General features: G+C 41.9%; 1 protein-coding gene across 1 annotated transcript in view; it reads right to left on the bottom strand.

Moving 5' to 3' along the window:
- Nucleotides 1–25,323, bottom strand: part of CPEB2 (cytoplasmic polyadenylation element binding protein 2) — a 226,951-nt gene that overhangs the window by 136,681 nt on the left and 64,947 nt on the right. Inside the window, 1 exon segment of the mRNA XM_030191195.1 lies at nucleotides 23,513–23,603. Within this exon segment, the coding sequence (XP_030047055.1) occupies nucleotides 23,513–23,603 (91 nt within the window).

Genomic DNA, 25,323 nt, shown 5'->3' with positions numbered 1-25,323 from the left:
TGCCCAACAAGACAACTCATGGGTGCTACTTTTTGTGTATACCCTATTTTGATTTGTACCTATGCTCTTTAGGGCACAGACCGTATAAGTCTGCCCAGCACTATCCTCGCCTCCCAACCAACAGCCCCGCCTCCCACCACCAGCTCTGGCACAGACTGTATAAGTCTGCCCAGCACTATCCCCGCCTCCCACCACTGGCTCTGGCACAGACCGTACAAGTCTGCCCAGCACTATCCCTGCCTCCCAACCTCCAGTCCCGCCTCCCACCACTGGCACTGGCAAAGACCGTATAAGTCTGCCCCGCACTATCCCCGCCTCCCACTACCGGCTCTGCTATCCAATCTCCGTTAAGCTCCTGAGGATCCATTCCTTCTGAACAGGATTCCTTTATGTTTATCCCACGCATGTTTGAATTCCGTTACCGTTTTCATCTCCACCACCTCCCGTGGGAGGGCATTCCAAGCATCCACCACTCTCTCGGTAGCAGGCAATGGAAACGGAATGCAAATTATCCAAAGGCTATTATAATGAGCTGCACTACTGTTTTCCGATTCCCTTACCGTGGGAACCCTAACGGGAGTATGCACCTCTCGTTGGGGCTCCTGTGAGGGAATCGGAAAGGAAAAGGGCCCCAAAAAAAGGTAAAAAATATCAGCGCGCACACGTGAGGGGCGTCTTTTATGGACGTACTCTGCCTGCGCTTGTGAGGAATGTCTTTTATTTGTCTTTTCGCCATTTTTTTTTTTTTTTTAAAGTTTTGTCTCCCCGGCACTGCTCACCTTCTGTAGCTGTGCGAGGAGAAGGGGACGTGCGAGTCGATCGGGACATCCCTTTCGATTATGCTCCTCTTCCAGGTCTCTACAGCCAATCAGAGTGCGTTTAGCTGACACCAGCAAGCTAGACGCGCTTGATTGGCTGAAGAGACCTGGAAGAGGAGCATAACCAAATGGGACGTCCCGATTCTCCGACTGGCTTCCGAGCTCATTTGCATTCCCTTTCCTTAGTGAATTCCCGTTCCCTACCGATTCGCTATGGAATCGGTAGGGAACGGGAATTACCGACGACTTTAATTCATCTGGGCCTGTGCTAGGTGACAGGGAGAACTACTGGAAGATAAAGAGATGTGTTAACGAGGTGCTTAATCAAAGGGCTTTGCGAGACATCCAGCTTTATAAGTATAATTTACATAGGTGGGGGAATAAAGCAGGGAAGCTTTTAGCTACTTTAGTCCGGACCCGCGCAGCTAAAAAGCATATTGCCTGTATAAAATCCAAGGCTGGCAACATGCTAACCGAGCAGGGAGAGATACAGGAAGCTTTTGTGGACTTTTATAAACCTTTATATGATGAGGGAGTCTGTGATGGGCAAAAGTGGGAAGTTTTTTTTTTCAAAACCTACATTTGCCAGTCCTCACAGCAGAACAGCTGGCCACTCTTAATGCCCCTTTTTGTGGTAAGGAAATACAGCAAGTGATTAAAAGGCTAAAAGCTGGCTAAGGCGCCTGGGTTCAGAATATAAGATACTGGGATCCCAACTAATTGGCCCCTTCGGAGACCTAAGCCAGGCCCTATGTAATCTGGCTCAGCATACAGGATCCTTAACTCATGCCACCATTGTGGTACTTGTTAATATGGAACATGCTGGACATGAACCATAGAACAGGCTTACAAATGTAGTCTGATTAGTTGTGTGTTGAGCTAGGCCTCAATACAGGTCAAAAGGACAGTCACTGAGATGCCAGTTAACAAGTGTGACATATGTTCTCCTAAGCGCTTGCAAAACAAGCTGAGAGAGGAACTACATAAGTAATTCCACACTGGGAAAAGACCAAGGGTCCATAGAGCCCAGCATCCTGTCTACGACAGCGACCAATCCAGGCCAAGGGCACCTGGCAAGCTTCCCAAACGTACAAACATTTTATACATGTTATTCCCGGAATTGTGGATTTTTCCCATTTAGTAGTGGTTTATGGACTTGTCCTTTAGGAAACCGTCTAACCCCTTTTTAAACTCTGCCAAGCTAACCGCCTTCACCACGTTCTCTGGAAACAAATTCCAGAGTTTAATTATGCGTTGGGTGAAGAAAGATTTTCTCCGATAAGTAGTAGTAGTAGTAGTATGCTGAGAAATATGATTTATATCTTTTGCTGTTGTAAGAGGAATTCTTGGTAACCAGCTGTAAAGGATTAAAATACAAGCTGATACACTCCACCACCTTCTCTTACATGAGCACGCAGATGTGGAATGCATTACCTACAGCCCTGAAAACTACTGTCGAAATAACGAACTTTCGCAAATCTCTGAAGACACATCTCTTCAACAAGGCCTACAAAGAGAACCCATAACCCATAAACTACCCCACAAATCCACCCATCTATGACAGTCCACCTTCTATACTATCCTCCCTAAAACCTTCCTTATCTCTTCCCTAACTTAACCCCTAGTTAACCTTTGTATACAACCAATTGTATCTGATACCCTATAATGACTATGCCATAACAAAACTCTGTATACTACCAATTGTATTTGACATCCTGTAATGACTATGTCATAGCAAAACTCTGTAAGCCACATTGAGCCTGCAAATAGGTGGGAAAATGTGGGATACAAATGCAATAAAATAAATAAACAAACAGGTGGTAAGAGAAAAGCAGAACTATGGTTACTGGAAAATAATGTTGCAAATGAGAATGACCTCGATTATGGTATTTATATTAGGCAAGATTACTGTAAATGTAAAATTAAGTAAGGTTTTAGTAAATGACTGCTGATAACATGGAAAATCACTAATTGCACAAGAAATGTGTATCTCTGATGAGAAAGCATGTGATCTGAAAGGTATAAAAGTAACCACTGTAATCTTTAGTAGTTTGAGAAGTAATGACTGTGGAAACGCTCTTTGCGGCCCAGTTATCCTCTCATATGAGAATTGCTTATGGATTGTATTGATTGACTTTACTGATTATCTGTATCTTCTAACCAGAAATAATTGCATACTAGTGAACCTTTATTTGGTAAGTTTAATAAATGCTTATTCTCATATTACAATAGCCTTCTGTGTCTGTCTGTCCTTATTTAGTATCTTATAAGTCTTTCTACTAACTGAAGTAGTGGATACTTCAAGTTGGACAGGACTGAGTATATTACCTGAAGGAGAGCAGACAGACTAGCGATTAAACTATACATACTCCCCAAGCCTGGAAGAGACGCAGAACTGGGTTTGTACTGTCCTATATCGCTACTAAATCAGGACATTAAACTCTTTCCTAGTATTATGGCATCTAGACTTGGGAGAGTGCTGCAGGGACTGATTAACGCGGATCAGACAGGATTTGTCCCTGGCAGATATGCGCCCACCAATATTCTACGAGCTCTGCGGGCCATACATATGAAGGGGGGGTCTCCTGGGGGATGTAATTACTACTAGCTTAGATGCGGAAAAGGCCTTTGACAAGATCCTCTGGGACCATTTATTTTGGGTACTGGCGCAATTTGGAGTGATGGGTGAATTCCTGGCTGGGGTCCGGGCCCTATATAAACACCCTAAAGCACAGATTTTAATAAATGGAAGCTTAACCTCTACATTTCAGTTGGAAAGGGGGACATACCAGGGTTGCCCTCTATCTTCCATGCTATTTGTCCTTGCATTAGAACCCCTAGCTAGTAAAATACGCCAGACTAGTGAGTTGAAGGGAGTGCAAATTGGGCCAGATGAATACAAAATCAATCTTTTTGCAGATGATATGTTGATATTCTTGGAGTAAAGTGTCCCAGGGGATCCCCAACTTCATAGAACTCATTCAACATTTTGGTGCTTTCTTGGGGCTAAAAATTAATTTTGAAAAGTCGGAGGCCATGGCTCTGTCTGCTAATTGTTTGTGTAGACAGATGCCTGATTTTCCCTTGACATGGTCTGCTGGGCCAGTAAAATATCTTGGGGTTTATCTCCATCTAGATGTCAATGTCATGTACGTGAAGAACATTAGAGAGAAAATAGAAACGATTCGGGTTTTATGGATTTGTCAGGAACTGGTCAGCATTCTAGGGAAAGGAGAGCCTATTTCGATTTGATAGGCTTCACCTTAACCAGGGTGGGACCAGGCTGCTGGCGTCAACTTTTAAAAAGGAAATAGAGCAGCTTTTAAACTAGAAACGGGGGGGGGGGGGGGGGGGGGGGAGGCAGACAGTCGCTCAAACGCGCATGGTTCAGGATAAGGTAACTTTTGAGGATATCACCCAGACAGGGAAGAAAAGGTTACTTGTAAGTAAGGATGTCAAAGAAAACGTAGTAGATCAGATGGCCTTAAGTAAAATTAATAATGACCACACAGAAGATAACATATTAATAATGTTGTGTATTAAACGTAATATAAAACGGAACAACAAGCATGCATTGAAATGTCTATTCGCAAATGCCAGGAGCCTGAGACATAAGATGGTAGAGCTGGAGTACATTGCACACAATGAAAAATTGGATATTATTGGCATCTCTGAGATCTGATGGAAAGAAGATAACCAATGGGACAGAGTCATACCAGGCTACAAATTATATCGTAGCGATAGGGTGGATACGATAGGAGGAGGGTTAGCACTGTACGTAAATGAGAACCTTGACTCAGATAGGCTGCAAATATTGCAGAAGACAAAACCCCTATTGGAATCTTTGTGTATTGAAATTCCACGTGAAAAGGGGAAAAGGACGGTGATAGGAGTGTACTATCGTCTGCCTGGCCAGGACGAGCGGACGGACGCAGCAATGTCAAAGGAAATTAGGGAAGCGAATAAATTGGGCAATGTAATATTAATGGGTGATTTCAATTATCTACATATAGACTGGGTTAATGTAACATGGGTACACGCTAGGGAGGTGAAATTTCTTGATGAAATCAAGGACAGCTTCATGGAACAGCTGGCTCAGGAGCCCACAAGAGAAGGAAAAATACTAGACTTAGTCATTACTGGAGCTCATGATCTGGTGCAGGGGGTAACGGTGCGAGGGCCGCTTGATAGCAGTGATCATAATATGATCAGTTTTGATATTGGCATTGAAGTGAACTTAGGAAATCAAATACACTAGCGTTTAACTTTAGAAAAGGTGATTCCGACAAAATGAGAAAAATGGTGAAAAAAAGACTGAAAGGTGCAGCTCGCAGGGTAAAAAACTTGCATCAGGCGTGGATACTGTTTAAAAACACCATCCTGGAGGTACACAGGACAAATATATTCCGCGTATTAGAAAAAGGGAAAAAAAGACCAAACGTCAGCCGGCGTGGCTAAACAGTAAGGTAAAGGAAGTCATTAGAACCAAAAAACAATCATTCAGAAAGTGGAGACGAGAACCGACTGAAAGTAACAAGATAAAACATAAGGAATGCCAAGCCAAATGCAAAGCGGAGATAAGGAGGGCAAAAAAGGACTTTGAAAAAAAGTTAGCGTTAGAAGCGAAAATACCTAGTAAAAATTTTTTTTACATACATTAAAAGCAGGAAGCCGGCTAAAGAATCGGTTGGTCCGCTGGACGAAAATGGTGTTAAAGGGGTGATCAGGGAAGACCAAGCCGTAGCGGAGAAATTAAATGAATTCTTTGCTTCAGTCTTCACCAATGAGGATTTGGGAGGGACACCGGTGCCGGAAAGCATATTTGAAGCAGGCAAGTCGGAGAAACTAAAATTCTCTGTAAACTTGGAGGATGTAATGGGTCAGTTCCGCAAACTGAAGAGTAGTAAATCACCAGGACCTGATAGTATTCACCCCAGAGTATTAACATAACTGAAAAATGAACTTGTAGAGCTACTGTTAGTAATATGCAATCTATCCCTAAAATCAAGTGTGGTACTGGAAGACTGGAGGGTAGCCAATGTTACGTCAATTTTTAAAAAAGGTTCCAGAGGAGATCCGGGAAATTATAGACCGGTGAGTCTGACGTCGGTACCAGGCAAAATGGTAGAGGCTATTATCAAGAATAAAATTACACAGCACGTACAAAAACATGGGCTGATCAGACAAAGTCAGCACTGATTTAGTGAAGGGAAATCTTGCCTCACCAATCTACTGCATCTTTTTGAGGAGGTGAACAAACATGTGGACAATGGGGAGCCGGTGGATATTGTGTATCTGGATTTTCAAAAGGCATTTGACAAAGTGCCTCATGAAAGACTCCTGAGGAAACTGGAGAGTCATGGGATTGGAGGTAGGGTATTACTATGGATTAAGAGCTGGTTGAAAGATAGGAAGCAAAGAGTAGGGTTGAATGGTCAGTATTTTCAGTGGAGAAGGGTAGTTAGTGGGGTCCCACAGGGGTCTATGTTGGGCCCGCTGCTTTTTAACATATTTGTAAATGACCTAGAGATGGGAGTAACTAGTGAGGTAATTAAATTCGCAGATGACACAAAATTATTCAGGGTCATCAAGTTGCAGGAGGAGTGTGAAAGATTACAGGAGGGCCTCACGAGACTGGGGGATTAGGCGTGCAAGTGGCAGATGAAGTTCAATGTTGACAAGTGCAAAGTGATGCATGTGGGTAAGAGGAACCCGAATTACAGCTATGTCATGCAAGGTTCCACGTTAGGAATTACAGACCTAGAAAAGGATCTGGGAGTCATCGTTGATAAGACGATAAAAACGTCTGCCCAGTGTGCTGTGGCGGCTAAGAAAGCACACAGAATGTTGAGTATTATTAGGAAAGGGATGGAAAACAAACACAAAGATGTTATAATGCTGTTGTATTGCTCCATGGTTCAACTGCACCTCGAGTATCGTGTCCAATTCTGGTCGCCGCATCTCAAAAAAGATATAAAGGAATTAGAAAAGGTGCAGAGAAAGGCGACGAAAATGATAAAGGGAATGGAACGACTTCCCTATGAAGAAAGGCTGAGAAGGTTAGGGCTCTTCAGCTTGGAGAAAAGGAGGCTGAGGGGTGATATGATAGAAGTCAACAAGATAATGAGCAGAGTAGAGCAGACAGATGTGAAGCGTTTGTTTACACTTTCAAACAACAACAAAACCAGGGGACACACGATGAAGCTAGAATATGGTAGATTTAAAACAAACAGGAGAAAGTTTTTCTTTACTCAGTGTGTAGTTAGACTCTGGAACTTGTTGCCAGAGAATGTAGTGACAGCAGCTGGCCTTATGGAATTTAAAGGGGGTTTGGACAGATTCACTGAACACTATTTTTTTTTTGGGGGGGGGGGGGGGGGGGGTTGCCAGGTTCTTGAAGCCTGGATTGGCTGCTGTCGGAGACAGGATGCTGGGCTTGATGGACCCTTGGTCTTTTCCCAGTATGGCGGTGCTTATGTACTTATGTCAGTGTTGGCGGGACCTCCTTCTTTCCTGGGACGAATTGCACTGGTCAAAATGGTGCTCCTCCCTAAGCTGTTATATCCTCTACAAATGATGCCGCTCTGGGTACTGTATAAATATGAAGCGCAGTATCGCGGGGTAATTTCTTCTTTCATATGGGGAGCTTGCAGAGCTAGAATAGGGTACAACAAGCTTATACGAGTCCGAGAGAAGGGGGGGGGGGGGGACTAATTTGCCAGATCTTCGACTATACAATGTCGCTGCAGTCTTGTGTTGGGTTCATGAATTACATACTGGGCAATTTAAGTATGTCCCAAAGGAGGTGTGGGGAACCCTTGACGCCTCTGTTTCCATATTTAATGCCATACACATTGCAGGAGCAGGAGGTTGTACTTGATCCCCACGCTTCGTACATTGAAAATGGCATGGGACTGGTGGAGATCTAAGATGGGTGGTACAAGGGGGACTTCCCCCTTTTTAGAACTGCGAAATAATCCCGATTTCAGGCCCGGGCAGGAGAAATCCCAGTTTGATTCATGGGAAAAGGAGGGATGCAGAAACGTAGGTCAGATTACTACCCTGGGCCAGGGAGGGTGTCCATCTTTTGGGCTATGTCAGACAACTTGGAATGTCCCACAGAAACAGTTTTATTCATACCTACAGGCATTATATCGCTTCTCTGAAAAACACCCCTTATCCAGAACTTACTTTTACTGCTCTGGACAAAGTCTTTTTGCAGTTGCCTACCACACAAAATAAGCTCTCTTTATGGTACAAACTGGGCAAAGAATATAGGCCTTCTCCTTTTTTTGTGTCACTAGCAGCAGAATGGAGTACATGATTGGGAGTAGAGGTCTAGACGCAAGAGCTATCGCGTGTGGGTAACCCCTAACGTTGGATTGCAGGAAATCCAGTACAAGATCTTGCATAATGCATACATTACCAGAAGCAAGGGGAAAGTATGGGCCTCTGGGACTCTGATGAATGTGATAGGTGCAGACAAGAGTAGAGGCTCCCTGGTTCACAGCTTTTTGGAGTGCAGGGACCTCCAGAAATATTGACCTGGGGTTACTGCGTTGTTGGAGAAGGTACTGAACACTGAGTGGACATAAGGGGTGATGCTTATGGGATCAGATGCGGACCTATTGCAACAAGGTCTTAATGACCGACAGAGTAGGTTTGTTTTGCTGGGCTTGATGTTAGCTAAGAAAGCAATTCTCATGCACTGGGCTGGCCAGTCGGTCCCGTCCTTGGGGCAATGGCACGGCAGTATGAGGAAAATGGCTGAGTGGGAGAGCAGGCGCCTGTCAGATCGGTTGCAGAGGTCACCCCCGGAGTATGAGTATCTTTGAAAGCGCTGTGCGAAGCTGATACCTCTAGCGCCTGGTGACTGGTTTAACCTTTACTTAGTTGCGCAGTCTTTAACAATATAGTACCTGGACATGAGGTGAGGGTGGGGGGGGGGGAGGGTAGTTTTTAGGGGAAGGGGAGGAAGGATAGGAGGTTGGGAGTCTTTATCTGTTTGGTTGTAATATAGAAAAAACGACAAGCAGCTCACTCAGACTTAATACAGGTTGACATGTATCATATAATGTACTATTTTGTAACAGGGCATACGTTTTGTTGTAAATTCTGCATTTTCTTGTATTGGTGCCTTTTGAGTATTGTTGGCTATTTGCTGCTTGTGAATAAACATATTTTCAAAAAAAAAAAAAGATATACAGGCCATTTATGCTTAATATGCTGGAAAAGGCAGGCCTAGGATTATACTTTGTGAAATAAGAACATAAGAGTAGCCATACTGGGTCAGAGCAATGGTCCATCTAGCCCAGTATTCTGTTTTTCAAACAGTGGCCAAGCCAGGTCACAAGTACCTGGCAGAAACCCAATTAGCAGCAACATTCTATGCTACCAACCCCGGGGCAAGCAGTTGCTTCCCAATATCCGTCTCAATAGCAGACCATGGACTTTTCCTCCTGGAATTTATTCATACCTTTTTTAAACACAGACACGCTAACCACTGTTACCATATCCTCTGGCAAAGAGTTCCAGAGCTTAACTACTCGTTCAGTGAAAAAATATTTCCTCCTATTAGTTTTAAAAGTATTTCCATGTAACTTCCTCGAGTGTTCCCTAGTCTTTGTACTTTTGGAATGAGTAAAAAATCAATTTACTTCTATGCATTGTACGCCACTCAGGATTTTGTAGACTTCAATCATATCTCCCCTCATCAGTCTCTTTTCCAAGCTGAAATGCCCTAACCTCTTTAGCCTTTCCTCGTACAACAGGAGTTCCACCCCCTTTATCATTTTGGTCGTTCTTCTTTGAACCTTTTCTAATTCTTCTATATCTTTTTTGAGACACGGTGAGGAGAACTGAACGCAGTACTCAAGGTTGCACCATGGAGCGATATAAAGGCATTATAGTATTTCTGGTCTTATTCACCATCCCTTTCCTAATCAATCCTTCCTTTTTTGGCAGCCGCCGCACACTGAGCAGAAAATTTCAGTGTGTTATCTACACCACCACCTAGATCTTTTTCTTGAGCATTGACCCCCAAGATGGACACTAGCATCAGGTAACTATGATTTGGATTATTCTTTCCAATGTGCATCACCTTGCATTTGTCCACGTTAAATTTCATCTGCCATTTGGATGCCCAGTCTTCCAATTTCTTAAGGTCTTCCTGCAATATTTCACAGTCCGCAAGTGTTTTAACAACCTTGAATAGTTTTGTATTATATGCAACTCACTCATCATTCTGATTTCCATATCATTTATAAATATGTTAAATAGCACCAATCCCAATACAGATCCCTGCGGCACTCCACTGATCACCCTACTCCATTAAGAAAAATGACCATTTAACCCTACCCTCTTGTTTTCTATCCAATAACCAAGACCTAATCCACACCAGAAACTTGCCTCCTATCCTATGACTCTTTAATTTTCTCAGGAGTCTCTCATGAGGAACTATCAATAGCTTTCTGAAAATCTAGGTGGTACATAATCATCTGCTGGAATGCTTAAAGGTGCATGGCAGGTATTCAAAGTCCTTCCTACTAAAGCAAGGTATTCAATAGGGTTGCCCACTTTCACTCTTGCTGTACACTAGGAACAGAACAACAGGTGCAGAGAATAAGAGAATGTGTGGATAAAAGGTTCAAGGATGCAGAGTAGGTTATTGCTTTTCGCTGATAGAACCCAAACAATCCTTAGGGGGAATTGAATAATAAAAAAGCAGTTGTATGGAAAGGCATCAGGTTTTAAAATAAAGTCTAAATCTGAGATAGTACATAGAAACATGTGAGAGGAGTTAGGGATAGGTTAAAATACTTATTTCCATTGAATTGATTATCTAGGTTATTAAGATATTTAGAAGTACAGTTGGTAGGGACAGGAATACCTTAATTATGGTTGACCTTAATTAAGTACCACTACCGGAGAGTGTGACATAGGAATCTGAGAGATGGGCAAAAGTGATGCTCTTCTGGCTAGGGAGAAGAAAATGTGAAAATGATGGTCCTGCCATGCTTTATTCTTTTTTAAACTATACCTGCAGAGTTTCTAGATGGGCTGCATGGGCCATGCTGTGGTGCTTGCCAAGTTGGCGGAGGGGGGGGGGGGAGGATTGGCAATGCCAAATATAGATAACTATTAGTGGGCTGCGCAACTGAGGGTAATTTTGGAATGGCAATGGGAAGAATGGAAACAGCGAGTTAAACTGAAGCAGTTGGACACTAATGGAATACTTTGGTCCACCTATTGTGAATTCTAGATGGGATAAAGTTGAGGCAGAAAATAGAAAACCCATGGACTATGTCAATTTGGCTGAGGAGCAAAGAGGAATTGTTGGAGGGAAAGAGTTATTCCTATTTCACTCCCATTTGTTTTTGTGAATTTAGGCGCAGAAGAAATGAAAAATATGTAGTCAAGGGGAGGAGAGCGGATTGGAATGTCTGGGACAGTTTGTTAAGGAAGAGAGGGTCAAAGGCTTTCAGGAACTGAGGAAGGAGTATCAACTGGAGTCGAGGGACTTAGTTCCATACTTGTAGGTGAAACATTAGCTCACAGAAAGGAAATGATGGAGAGTAGTACTTGACGCCCTTGATATTATGGTAAAGGGAGAGGGAAAGAGATCACTAAAGGGGCAATTTCAAAGATATATGCCGTACTAAATAAATGTGAAAGGAAGAGACAAATATGTGAAGACTGGAAAAGGGAAGAAGTGGGGGAGAAGGAATGGAAGGAAATAGTCAAGTAAACAGCAAAGCTTGTGGTAGCCAGTCACGTTGCAGAAAATGAGTACAAAGTTTTGATGAAGTGGTTTACACATGCAGACTGAAGAGAGGTTTTTTCCCCCCAGTGTGATGAGACAGGTTGGCAAGGGTGTGAGGAACAGAAACTTTTAATCACATTTGGTGGTATTATGGGGGGAGGGGGGGATTCAATCATATTAGAAAGAACTGTTCCACCTTACTGAGGCGTTATTTCACAGGCCCATGAAGGTGTAAAGAGGGTAGCCTTCCTAAAGATGAAGATGGAAGGGATGAGGACAGCGAGAAACAACCTGTTTATGACTGCAGCTCAGATAGTATTAGCAGCATATTGGAAACAGCAGGCTATTCCGATCGTTAGAGAGGTGCATGAGGAGTTAAGAAAAATGTATAACCTAACAAACTCTGCAGGTAAATTTATGTAAACAATATGAAGAAACAAGCATTTTTCTTGGGGTGTGTGGAGACTTGGATCAGTGACTAAGAAAAAAAAACTGGCAGAAGGGACATAAGAGGACTGGTGTGTAAGCACTTCATAAAAAAGTTAGGTGTAAAGGGATGCGGGGGGGGGGGGGGGGGGGGATAAGAGGAGAGAAAGGCATGGAGATGAAGTGAGGGGAATGCTGGGGTTCTCATACTGTATGGGGGAGGGGTGGAATGGATCAAAGTGTACATTAAAGAATGGATGTGATGTGACGAGAACAGGAAAGTTACAATGGTGTTGTCAGTGCACTGGAACAATTGTGTACCATAGAGTTGTAATGTGTTTGAATGAAAAAAAAAAAAAAATCAAAGTGTACATTAAAGAATGGATGTGATGTGATGTGAAGAGAAGGAGAATGGGAAAGTTTGTGGAAGTGAATGCAATGGCGTTGTCGGTGCACTGAAGGAACAATTGTGTACCAGAGAGTTACGTGTTTGAATAAAAAGGTGTGTGTGTATGGGGGGGGGGGGGGGGGGGGGGGGGGGGGGTGGTTAAGGTAATTAAGGAAATAATTTATTTGGGACTGCAAAACACATAGCTAGAACCATATATGTGCTTTGGCGGAGAACTCTGGTAAATAAGAAAAGCAAACACCACAGACAACTGAATACTAGAGTCATCTGTGTATGCCAAAACAGGGAAAATCCAAAGTGAGCTGGTTAGTCACTGCAGACATTGCAAGCAGTTACATCTGAAACTTGTGTCTCACGTTCCAATGATTTGCATTTTACCACTGCAGTACAACACAGGACATGCACTGTTTTAGCTTGTTTTTATTTTCAGTTTGAAAAGTCTTCACTATTTTCTGGCTCTAATAAAGTGAGCTGTTGTGTTAGCAGTTGTGCTTATTAATAGTTTTTCAATAAGCACACAGATTTTCTGCATAAAGACATTTCATGCATTTGTTAATAAATGTCAACTTTTTATTTCAAGGAACTGAAATATGCTCTGTAGCCAAGACTAAGAAATTGAGACCTGAGCAACAAAACAAAGATCTGATAGTTTTTTTCTACATCACACCACAGGTTGGAAATGCTTCTACCCTCCGTTCTTTCCTCCTCCCATCTCAAGGATGATATACTGACCCTTGCTTTAGGGGAAGGGAAGACCTGATTTAATGGATCATCATCTCAAACAATAACATCACATTTTAAAAACTCACAGGTCACCTGCACATCACAAGATTTGCAGAGCCAGCCAAAGACTTTAAAATAAGCACAGAACCAGCTGCATGCCTGGCAGGAGGTCTTTGTGGTATGTGGGACAGAGGTTGCTGACTCTTGTTCTACATCCTGGACAAATTCTTAATTCATTGCATTCTTGCACTTGCTTAGGAAAAGCATATAATGTTTGCAAATATAATACTACAAATCGATTTGACCATTGGGGTGGGGTGGGGGCTGAGAAGAGGATCACTATAAAGGTATTAAACATCCTAGGCAAGCTTTCCGCCTTGCATCCCCACCCTCAATTGACTTTCAGGCCCCACAGTGCAACAACCCCCTCACAGAAATTCTGATAATTAAATGTAATCATGATCGACAGAGCAGGGGACCCAGCAGGGAAGTCCAGCAGCATTCTGTGTTCTTATGGGGAAACACAAGAGCTGGGTGAGATTTACCTCTACCTCAACCCTTCAGGAGTCTCGCCTACAAGTGAGCATTTCCACTTTGCAGCTACCTCCTCTGTTGGTAGTTCTGGAGAAGTTGACTCAGGCCAACAGTGACTTGATCTCAGTGCATCTTCTTTCAGCAGTGATAACATCTCACTTATTCCCAAGCTTTGCCCTCCATATCCTAGGCCAGGGAGTTGCAAAGAACTGGTGGTGCAGCAGTTGAACCTGGAAGAAATTGGCAAGAACTGGAACTGGACTACTGGTGCAGGCATCACTTGGAAAGAGCAGTAAAGTTTGACCTTCCAATAGATTCCTCATCAGTGGCACAAGGAACCCAACAGAGTGAAGGTCTGTGCCCCAGTAGGGGGAATACTAATGTCTCTTTTATCCGAGACCACATGGAATTGTTAGGACTTGCTAAGTCTTCCTTAGGGAATTTCTCTCTATACATAAATTTAAGCCCTCTGCAATAACCTTAGATGTAATCTGGACTGGAAAAGTTAACATGGAAGTATCACTGGCTTCTCCTACAGATGATTCTGTATCAGTCAATTCAGGCTAATGAATATATAGGAGCAGTGAAACAGAAATAAATAAATCTTGCTTCAAGACTAGCTAGTTTGGAATAACGGACAAGTGAATTTTTTTCTCTCCTTTTTGCCCCTTGAGCTTTTTTTGTATACCGCTTTGATACCATTTGGCAATTGATACCAAATTAAAGAATATAAAACAAATTGTACTGTAATGCCATCATTATTAAAAATCAAAGTTATCTGTAGAAATTGGAAGTATCTGAAAATTTTACTCAACTACTGAATTTGAGGTTTTCAAAAGTTTCACAAACAATCATGTTTCTCCCACGGATATGCCCTTTTGCCCAGGAATCATAAGATTTCGACTCAAATGTTTTAAATTAGAACTTTCTAGGCTTTGCAATTTCTCTGTTTTTCTCATATATTTCTTTTGTGCCTCCCAAGAAAAGCATTAGGCCTTCCTGGTAAAGACGCACATAGTAATTTCTATGGGTGCAACCTCTGTGTTGCGCTTTCCTTGTTTATGTGTACTAAAATGGCAAGCACATAAATATATATTTTTATGACCTAATACAGTTGCAACAATTGATAGCATGCAGTTTCAGAATTTGCCATAGATGATTTTTCTTAATAACAGTAATTTATTTGAAAATTGTGGTGGACTTTTATTTCCTAACACTTTGGATTACTGCTTTGCTTTTCTGAACTTTCTTTTCCTTTTTCAATGCCCTTCCCCTCTGCAGTCATTGAAGGTCATAGCGACATCAAAGATTTGTATTTGCCTATTATTTGATTACTTTGAAGGTGTTTTTCTATGCTATACATGCCTGGATTTCTTGAGCAAGAGTTATGTTGTATATTCTTCAAAAAGTCTTAAGGTTTATTTTTTAAATCATAATTACTTTTATCACCCTCTCTAATAATACTATAAAAAGTATATCATTGAACAGGATGTTACCAGTGGTGTACTGAAAGGTTCGGTTCTTAACATTTTTGTAAGCGATGTTGCAGCAGGGCTGTTGGATAAGGTTTGCCTCTTAGCAAATGATACCAAAATCTGCAATAGGGTAGACACCCCTGATGGTGTGGATAACAGGAGGAAGGATTTAGCAAACCTAGAGGAATGGTATGGAATTTGGCAGCTAAGATTCAATGCTAAAAAAATGCAGTATCATACATTTGCGCTGCAAAAACCCAAGGGAACAGTACAGTTTAGGGGGTGAAGAACCTTTGTGCATGAGAGGAGTGGAACTTGAGTGTGATCGTCTGTGATGATCTTTAAGGTAGCAAAACATGTAGAAGAGGTGACAGCGAAAGGTAGAAGGATGCTTGGATGCATAGGGAGAGGAATAGCTAGTAGGAAAAAGAAGGTGATAATGCCTCTTTATAAGGCTCTGGTGAGACCTCATTTTGAATGTTGTGTACAATCTGGAATATAAATAGGATGGAGTCGGTTCAGAGGGAGGATTACTAAAATGGTCAGTGGTCATCATAAAGTGTATGGGGACAGATTTAAAGATCTCAGTATGACAGTCTCTTTCAATTGAAAGGACGCTCTGGAATGAGGGGCACAGGATGAAGGTGGAAGGGGTCAGACTCAGAAATAACCCGAGGAAATATTTCTTCATGGAGAGGGTGATGAATTCATGGAACGGCCTCTCGGTGGAACTGGAGACAAAAACAGTATCTGAATTTGAGAGCTTGGGACAAGTACATAGGATCTCTGAGGGAGTGAAAGAGAGAGTAGATGTCAAGGAAAGGCAGCCTGCATAGGCCATATGGTCTTTATCTGCCTACATTTTTCTATGTAAACACCATGCTTTCACTTTTTTTTTTTAGATTTGCTCACACCTTTTTCAGTAGTTGCTCAAGGTGAGTTACATTCAGGTACACTGGGTATTTCTCTGTCCCTGGAGAGCTCACAATCTAACATTGTACCTGAGGCAATGGAGGGTTAAGTGACTTGCCCAAGATCACAAGCAGCAGCAGTGGGATTTGAACCGGCCACCTCTGGATTGCCAGACCGGTGCTCTAACCACTAGGCCACTCCAAAAAATAATTAAAAAATATATATATATATATTTTTTTGGAGTGGCCTAGTGGTTAGAGCACCGGTCTTGCAATTCAGAGGTGGCCGGTTCAAATATATATATATATATATATATATATATATATACATATATATATATATATATATATATATATATATATATATATATATATATATCACGTAGATCAGACTAGCCAGCTGTTTCAGAGATTACTTCAGCCAATGTAGTATGGATTTCTTTTCATTTATAAATAAAACATTCTGTATGTGTGTGGTCATATACATATATATATACATACATATGTATATGACACCACAAACATACAGAATGTCCTATATAATAATTCTCACCTCCAACGTTCCGTCGCTGCCTGGGACCCTGGCTTCCGCCGTGGTCTGCTAGGTGCTGTAGATGAAGATGATGACATCAGGAATCCCACTGATTGGCTGCGCCTCGGGTGAAGTCACCAGGAATCCCACTGATTGGCTGCGCCTATGGTGAAGTCTCCAGCCCCTTCCTAGGAATCACTCGACACTGGCTGCCAACCTCCCGACCCACCCACCCACCCACAATAACCGCTGTCAAATAACTGCCGACGCCCTCCCTCTCCTAGTCCGGATTCGGACTGTCGGAGACGACGGAGGACAGCGACCGAGCGGCTGCAGCGATTGTACAATGTGGAGGAGGTGGTTGAGGGCTCAGTGCAGCGGGTCCGAATCTAGCGCAGCCGTCATCCCCGTTCACTCAACACAAAGCAAGCAAACCTATGAGATGCTGCAGGATGTTTCACACACAGGAGTGGAAGTGAGCAAAGCAAGTCTACTGTAAGCAAGGAAGCCCATTGGTTGATCTCTGTTTCCACTACCCTAAGCAGCCGTCATTCGTATACACTCAAAAACCAGCAAACCTAGGAGCTGCTGCTTCACATTGTCGTTTTTTAATTGTTATTCCATCTGAAACAAGTCTAAAGCTGTTTCAACTGGAAAGACAGTGCCTTAAAACGTGGAGGACAAAAGGAAGGAAGGAGGAAGGGAGGGAGACCCTGCAACTGGGAGGGAGAGAGAGAAACCCTGCAACTGGGAGGGAAGGAGGGAGGGGGGACCCTGCAACTGGGAAAAAGGGAGGAAGGGAGGGGGGGACCCCTCTGGAACTGGGAGGGAGGGGGACCCTGGCACATACTCTCATTCTCACACACACACACACTCGCAACCAGTCTCACTCTCTCTCTGTTACACACACACACAAACTCACACAGTCACTCTCTCAAACATACACATTCCGAGGAAAACCTTGCTAGCGCCCGTTTCCTTTAAAACAAACGGGCCTTTTTTACTAGTTTTATTTATAAATGAAAAGAAATCCATACTGTATTGGCTGAAGTAATCTCTGAAACAGTCAGCTGGCTAGTCTGATCTGCATGTTTTTGCTTACTATTCACTATACAAAAAAGTTGAATTCTGTCAACCTCAGTGACCATGACAAACCTTGCCAAAAGACATGCAGAACCTACAGCTGAACATGTCACCTTCTGATGAACAATTAGGAACTTACTTTCAGGAAAAAACAGATCAGAACAGACGTAATTTTGCATCAGACCAGTATGATCTTTAGCACGTTCCAGCTGAAGAAATTTGTTAGCCTTTTCTGTCTTTCTTGGTATATTATATTAAAGGGGAAGTTTCCTAGTTCCTTTTCTAATTTTTCTTAGCTGGCCCTGCCTTTATTATGGACTAAAGGTTTGTGATTATATTTTCCTCTTATATTGCCTGATGTGATCTATTCTGTATTTTCTAATTTCAAGTGTAATTGCTTGATATGTAAGCAAAATTATTCATAAATATAATTTTTTTTTTAAAAAGAACAGTATAATCCCGATACTTATATATCAAGTATTTGCAGTACTCTGGAATTATAGAGGATACCTGCTGGTCAGACATGGAAATACAATTTAATAGATTTGCAAGATCCCGCTGTCTCCTAGATCACTGTCCTACATATTTTATGCAAACTGCCCCTCTTAGTTTTAAACAAAGGTTAACTGAATAGCTAAGAGATTCACTTGTACTGGGCAGGTTTCCTGGATCTATGGGAGATATTCTTACTCATATTGTCAAAAGATTTAAAGTGTCTTCTTCACTGGTGTCCGAGTACAGACTGGTTGTGTCTATTTCTTTTTTGGCAAAGTTGATGGAAGGTTTGACTGCCCTACAGTTAAGGGATTATCTGGACAAATTTGATATTCTACATAGTTCGCAATCGGGATTTCAAAGTAGTTTTAGCACCGAGACAGCAATTGGAGCACTGTTATCTGAAATTAGACTTTTGCTGGCTACAGGTCAACATGCACTTGTTTTATAATCTGATTTACCAAGTGCTTTCGACCTAGTGGACCATGCTTTACGGCTGCATCTACTGAATGATACTGGTCTGACCAACAGTGCTGTCCTGGTTTCAGGGCTTTCTGATGATATCTTATTATAAAGTTAAAATGGATGGTTCCTTCTCTGGTAGTTGGTATGCCACAGGGATCTCCAATGTCACCTATTTTATTTAACATTCTGTTGGCCTCTCTAGGAAGGCTACTTGAATCTGAAGGGTCTAATATTTCAAATTGATGACATTACTGTCATAATTCCAGTCTCTTTAGGCTTAGTAAATGTGGTTCTTATGGTTCAACACTATTTTATTAATTACTAAATGGATGTCAGACACATTAGTAAAACTAAACAATGATAAAACTAAACTTCTGTTAGGATCAAAAGATAAGATTGATTCCATTGTTGTTGAGATTAGTTATAAATTAGAGTCCACCTTGAAAATACAAGGGGGTAATTTTAGACTGTAATCTAACATTAGAATCACATGTACATCAACTAATAAGAAATTGTTTCTAGACAATGAGAAAACAGACTAGATAGAAAATTTTTAACACAGGAACACTAGATTGATTGTGCAGACCTTAATTTTATCTAAATTAGATTACTGCAACATTATGAATACAAGATGTACAAAGGCTCAGTTAAAAACTGCAGAATGTTGCACTAAGACTGATGTACTCAAGTAGGAAATCTGATAAAGTGATCCCTTTGTAGGTTCAGCTTCACTGGTTGCCAAGAGGTCAGAGTATTGTTTAAATTATGCTGTATGATTTTCAAGATTTGACCAGGAATAGCTCCTGCCTATATGAATTATTCACTTGACATTTCATGTGTTTTCCACAAACACTCTTTATGATCTCTGAACCAACTACATTTATCAGATCCTAAAGAGATAAGATCAAAGAGACTTTTTAAATTCTCTCTTTTGTTACCAGGCAGCTAAAGCTTGAATGTATTATCAGAGAATTTAAGATCAGAGTATAATTTTATGCTATTTAGGAAAATGATAAAACTACTCTTTTTTTTGTGAATATGTCACTTCTAAAAAGATCTAGATTTTATTTGCAGAAGTTTTTAAAATTCTTTGTATGGTCCTAGGTGTTTTACCTAATTCTTGTTTGTGATCCACTTTGAACTCATTGGGTATTAGCGGAATACAAGAACAGATTGTAATGTAATGTAAATAGCAGAACTTGCCACACGAAAACAGCACTAACTCTCAAAACTCAAACAGCAAAATCCCTACCTACATAAAAGGTAGCACTACAAGGGTGGGAACAGTCAAGGCAGTAGCACGAATGCCATCAGCAGCATCTAATACTCTGCTGCCTTTTCTTGCCTTTCCATTTTTCTTCTTTCATAACACTTTCTATAGGAAGAGGATTGTCATGGTCATCCTATCGCTGACCAAGACTTCATCCCAACACAGCAGCAGGTAGATGTATTAACAGCTGCCCTGTACTGAAGACTAGAGATGTAGGTCCTGCTGTGATACCTGATGACAGATCATCAGGGACTGGGGCCTGAAACAATATGTATCTCCTCTGGTAGGCAGTCCTCCACCACGTCTGGCAGAGTTGATGGGGGTGTGCACAAGTGCACAACCTTTGGAAGTCGCTGTTTAAAGCGCTCCTGGAGAGGGGCCACACTCTGAAGGAAAACCACCATGGAAGTTGTGTCTGAAATGATGATCCATCAAGAAAATTCTATAATGGTGACCCTTAAAGATATCTGAGATATGCTCAAAAAGCTGGAATCAGTTGTTTCAAAGTCCTTCGACGAAGAGACTGCTCTTGTGAGTACAACAGAACTTGAACTCTAAAATCAGAATGTTTAAAACCAAATGTAATATCTAGGAGAAGCGCGTGATTATTTTATATCCTATAGGTGTGGTGGTACATAGCATATGCTAATACTCATTACCACATATTATGCATTAGTAAAACAGGCCCTAAGTGACGATACTTTATAAATAGAAACGTGTATCCATTGAGCAATCTTTGGCTGGAAAGGCAGGATGCAAAACAAACAGAACAGAAAAACTGAACTGCAAATCAAAAGAAGCCACTTTGCTCTGGTTTACACTTCCTTTCACTCAAGTATTATGAACTATCCACAAAATTATGGTTCAGATTAAACAAATTAGGAATCAAAGGGTGCAGCAAATCAAAACTGCCGAGATGAAAAACGTATGTGTCACTCTCCTTTATGCCTTAGTTGCATCCTGCCTAGATTACTGCAATGTTATTTATGCAGGCCTCAGTTCAGCCTTTCTTAAAAGGGTCATGGATTTCATGTACTTCCTTTTCAGCCCACTGCACTGAATTCCTGAACCCCTATTAAGATGGTGTGCAAAAACTATCATACAAATGTAATAAGATAATATGTGGGACTGAAGCACATCATTCCAATAATGCTATTTCCCAGAAAGGTCCAGGACCTAAGAACACTCTTCCACGATCAAGTCTGGATTCTTGTTTCTGATCCCTTTCAGACAAGCATTCTCTGGTGTGGCAGCTGGAGCCTGTTGAATCCTTTAATACTATGGACCAGGTGCATAATGGCTACCTTATTACTAATCCTACAGAGGGAGATTGTTCTTTGCCTATAGAGGAGATGGTCCTGAGAGTAGGACAGGAGAGTTATTTCCATGACACATTAAGCATGACCCAAGGATTCTTTAGGCTTGAATTCAGTGAGCATGTACTGAACGGAAGCCAGAGAAAGCACTCCTTGAACTAAAGGAGTATATGGGCCAGCTGGCACCAAGCAGCAGACAAGGCTTCTCCCATCCTGAACCCTACCAGCTTCAAATCAGGGAGGACAGCACAAACAAGGTCTAAGCAAAAGATGAATCACTTGATGCATTAGCAGTCATCAAATTCACCAGTGCTTTAACTTCAGCATACCCATTATGTTGAGTGCTAACTCCTTCTCCAAGATTGCTGATGCCAGTACTGGGGATTGGCCTAGCAAGTGAACTGGTGTATTCCATGTCTCTTTAGAACTCTTGACTGGACCCTCTGGAGATTGACACAATACCACCACCTTATCATGAAGGGCTGAGCTCACTTCCAGGCATTACTGCTTTGGACAGCATCCTGCATCTCCCTGCTCCTGGAGTCACATGGCTTTAGAACAGCTTTTATTCATACATCATGCTGATATGCTCATAGCACTTGCTTCAGTCTGAGTGATGAAAATCTGACTTGTCTCAGTTTTGAGGCCTACCCTCAGATCAAGAGGCCAACATGAGAGAGGGCCTCTTAGGCACATCCTCAGCACTTGATATGGCTTGCTGGCCTGAGGGCTGAGCCTTTGGTACCACCTTTGTAGGGCTAGATTTTTTTTTCTTAAAAGGGTTAAGTCAGGAGCCAAATACATAGTAACATAGTAGATGACGGCAGAAAAAGACCTGCATGGTCCATCCAGTCTGCCCAAGACAAACTCATATGTGTATACCTTACCTTGAATTTGTACCTGTCCTTTTCAGGGCACAGACCATATAAGTCTGCCCAGCAGAATTTCCCGCCTCCCAACCACCAGTCCCGCCTCCCATCACCGGCTCTGGTACAGACCGTACAAGTCTGCCCTCCCCTATCCTCGCTTCCCAACCACCACCCCCTCTTCCCCTCACCTGCTCCGCCACCCAAATAGGCTGGAGTGACATCCTTATATAATACTGCAGCCTGAAATATTGTGTTCTGCCCCAAATATTTGTAGCAAACCTCAGGAGGGGGCCATCTTCAGTTTGCACTTGATCTGCTTCTGATGTGGTGAGAAATAGATGCCATGAAATAAATAAAGCTTCCAAGAAGTTAAAAGACCATAAAAACTTAAAAATATGGCCTAAATGCATTTACTTCAGCAGTACATATACTAACATTGAAAAGAAGGCCTAAATGGAATGATAAAAGCCTGAACAGTGAAAAAAAAACCAAACCTCCTGTGCCAGCTAGCAATATAAACCAGAAAACTTATTGTGACACTAGAATGAATACAGTGAGCCAATTTAGGAAGAGAAATAGAAATGTGCAGATTAGTATCCTAAATTTGTAAACCACAAGTGGTTACTGAAGTAGCTAATCAGTGTATAATTATACTACAGCAAGAGGCCCTCACTGGATGCCCACCGGAAGGGTGGAAGGCCTGATTTTAGGACTCAGGCTGTAAAAATACCAGCTAGGTTTAAAAATCTATGACTGGCTGCGCAAGGACGTGCTTTTCCTGCAAGTTAATATGTGTTCTAGCTTAAGACCTATCCACTGGAATAGTGGTGGGCCAAGCTACATAGCTTTAACCAGCTGAAGAGCACTGATTAGGCCTGATAGCCAGCTAATGGCCTTATAGCAGAGAGCTTGGACTCTTGGTGAGTCCTAATGAAACCTGGTGCAACTTCCAAATTGAGTGTAACACACATGATGCAGAAATTTAGAGTTCGAAAAGTGACATATCATCAGTTTTCTTTATTCTAGTCTGTAGATTGGACATGGCACAGAAGAGTGAAAAATGCTGAGTGTAAGAGGGCTTTAAATTTGGCATGTCTTACCCTAGCCAGAGGCAGCCCTTGCTGGCAGGGGACAGAACAGAGGCTAAAGAGAGGGAGAGGAACAAGAAGAAAAAAAAACAATTTTAAATGTCAAATAGGTAAATGAGAAAAAAAGAAAAATAAACCAGCATTCCCCTTGCTTAAAACAAAAAAAATCCAGCCCTATTCACAGACCTGGTCTTCAAAGGCCATAGTTAGGGTTCTCAGAATCCAAAATGCCATATTACAACCCTTCATTTTCCATTCTGAAGTGAAATCTAACACACAAAACAATTCAATGCACAGAGCAAATGCAGGCACAGTTCTGAAGGAAATATTGCTCACCTTTAAGAGGATCATGCTCTGCTCTCATAATATCAATCAACGAGTTTTCCAAAGAGTGCATATTCAAGCTGTCATACATTCTGCTTCGATCCTACAAAAACAAATTAGATCCTCAGAAAAACCACCACATATCACAGCTTTATACACAGAAAAATTAAAATCAAAAGATACACACATAAGTAGAAAGATTGTGATAGTAGCCCTGAGCTACAATTGCTCCATTTTCATCAGACTAGCTAACACAGAGCTTCCCAAACTGTGGGTTAGGATCCCAAATGTGGTCACAAAGCCCATTTTTTGAGTCAAAACTTGTGTGGACTCTCCATAGGTGCATCATTACTCTGCTCCTATTGGGGGGGGGGGGGGGGGGGGAAGGAGAAGGAGATTGTGCCATACAATTTTATTTGGCCACAATAATGGGGTCACAACTATAAAAGGATTGATAAGCACTGAGCTAACATTTACATGTAGATCTTTAAATGTAAAAGATCTTAAAAACTACCCTTTAGACAGTAAGCAGATTTCTCCTATGGTGCAGATGTTTTGGCTACCAAATTTGGAGCCTTTATTGCATATCAGGCACCAAAGAGCAACAAGAATAAGTGAACCATATGGAAAAAACGGAGATCCGCACAAGCTCACCGTAAAAATGAAAATCAATTTAGTATGGTCTGCTAGCTTCAAGCTCCAGAAACTCTATTCTTCAGACACATCTGTTTTTCAGGCTAGCCAAAATATGCTCATTAGCCCAAAAATGATCATCAGCATGTGTAAAGGTTTGTGAATATTTGTTATTCCTAGCCCGCTGAAGAAGGGACACTTGGTTTTCACCTGTATTCTCTCTAAGGGCCCTGTTTAACTAAGCCGTGCTGTAAGCGAGCTAATGTTTTTAGCATGCGCTAAGACACCACATATGGGTGTCTCTAACATTAGCGTGCGCTAATTTTTAGCGCGCACTAAAATTGCTAGCACACCTTAGTAAACAGGACCTTAAGTAAGGAAGAACAAGCCTTAGAGGGGCATTTTTGATATGACGTCTAAGTCCAACCCGCTACCCCCAACTGTGCATCAACTACCATAGCCCTTATGGGTGAAGGGGGCACCTATATGTGGGTACAGTGGGTTTCTGGTGAGTTTTGGAGGGCTCACAGTTTCCTCCACAAGTGTAATAGGTAGGGGGAGGTAGAAGCCTGGGTCCACCTGTCTGCAGTGCACTGCACCCACCACTAGACTACTCCAGGGACCAGCATGCTGTTCTAATGGACCTGAGTATAACATCTGAGGTTGGCAAGTAAGGAGGAGGTTAGTGACCACTAAGGGAATAAGGGGAGGTCATCCCTGATTCCCCCTCCAGTGCCATTTGGTTATTTAGGGCACCTTTTTGTGTATTATTCATTATAAAAACAGGTCTAGATCAAAACGTCTGTTTTAGTCCTGGACATTTTTGTTTTCTTCCATTAGGGCTGAAAAACATCTAAGTCTCAGGAACGCCCAAGTCCCACCCTGAACATGCCCTTTTGAGATTTGGACGCACTTCTGACCGAATTCAAAGAAAAACATCTAAAAATAGGTTTCCAAAATACTGATTTGGACGTTTTTGTGAGGAAAAAGTCCAAATGCTGATTTATGCCACTTTTTAGATGTTTTTCTGTTTTGAAAATAAGCCCACTAGTGACATGTGAAAAAATTTACAGCAGGGTGTGCCTTTCTTTTGCATCAACCCTAATAATAATAATAGAAGTAGCCTAGTGGTTAGTGCAGTGGACTTTGATCCTAGGGAACTGAGTTCAATTCCCAATGCAGCTCCTTGT

Source organism: Microcaecilia unicolor, chromosome 2 (assembly GCF_901765095.1).
Source record: "Microcaecilia unicolor chromosome 2, aMicUni1.1, whole genome shotgun sequence".
Classification (NCBI taxonomy): domain Eukaryota; kingdom Metazoa; phylum Chordata; class Amphibia; order Gymnophiona; family Siphonopidae; genus Microcaecilia; species Microcaecilia unicolor.
The sequence above is the reverse complement of the archived record's forward strand: the minus strand, read 5'-3'. Positions and strand labels throughout refer to the sequence as shown.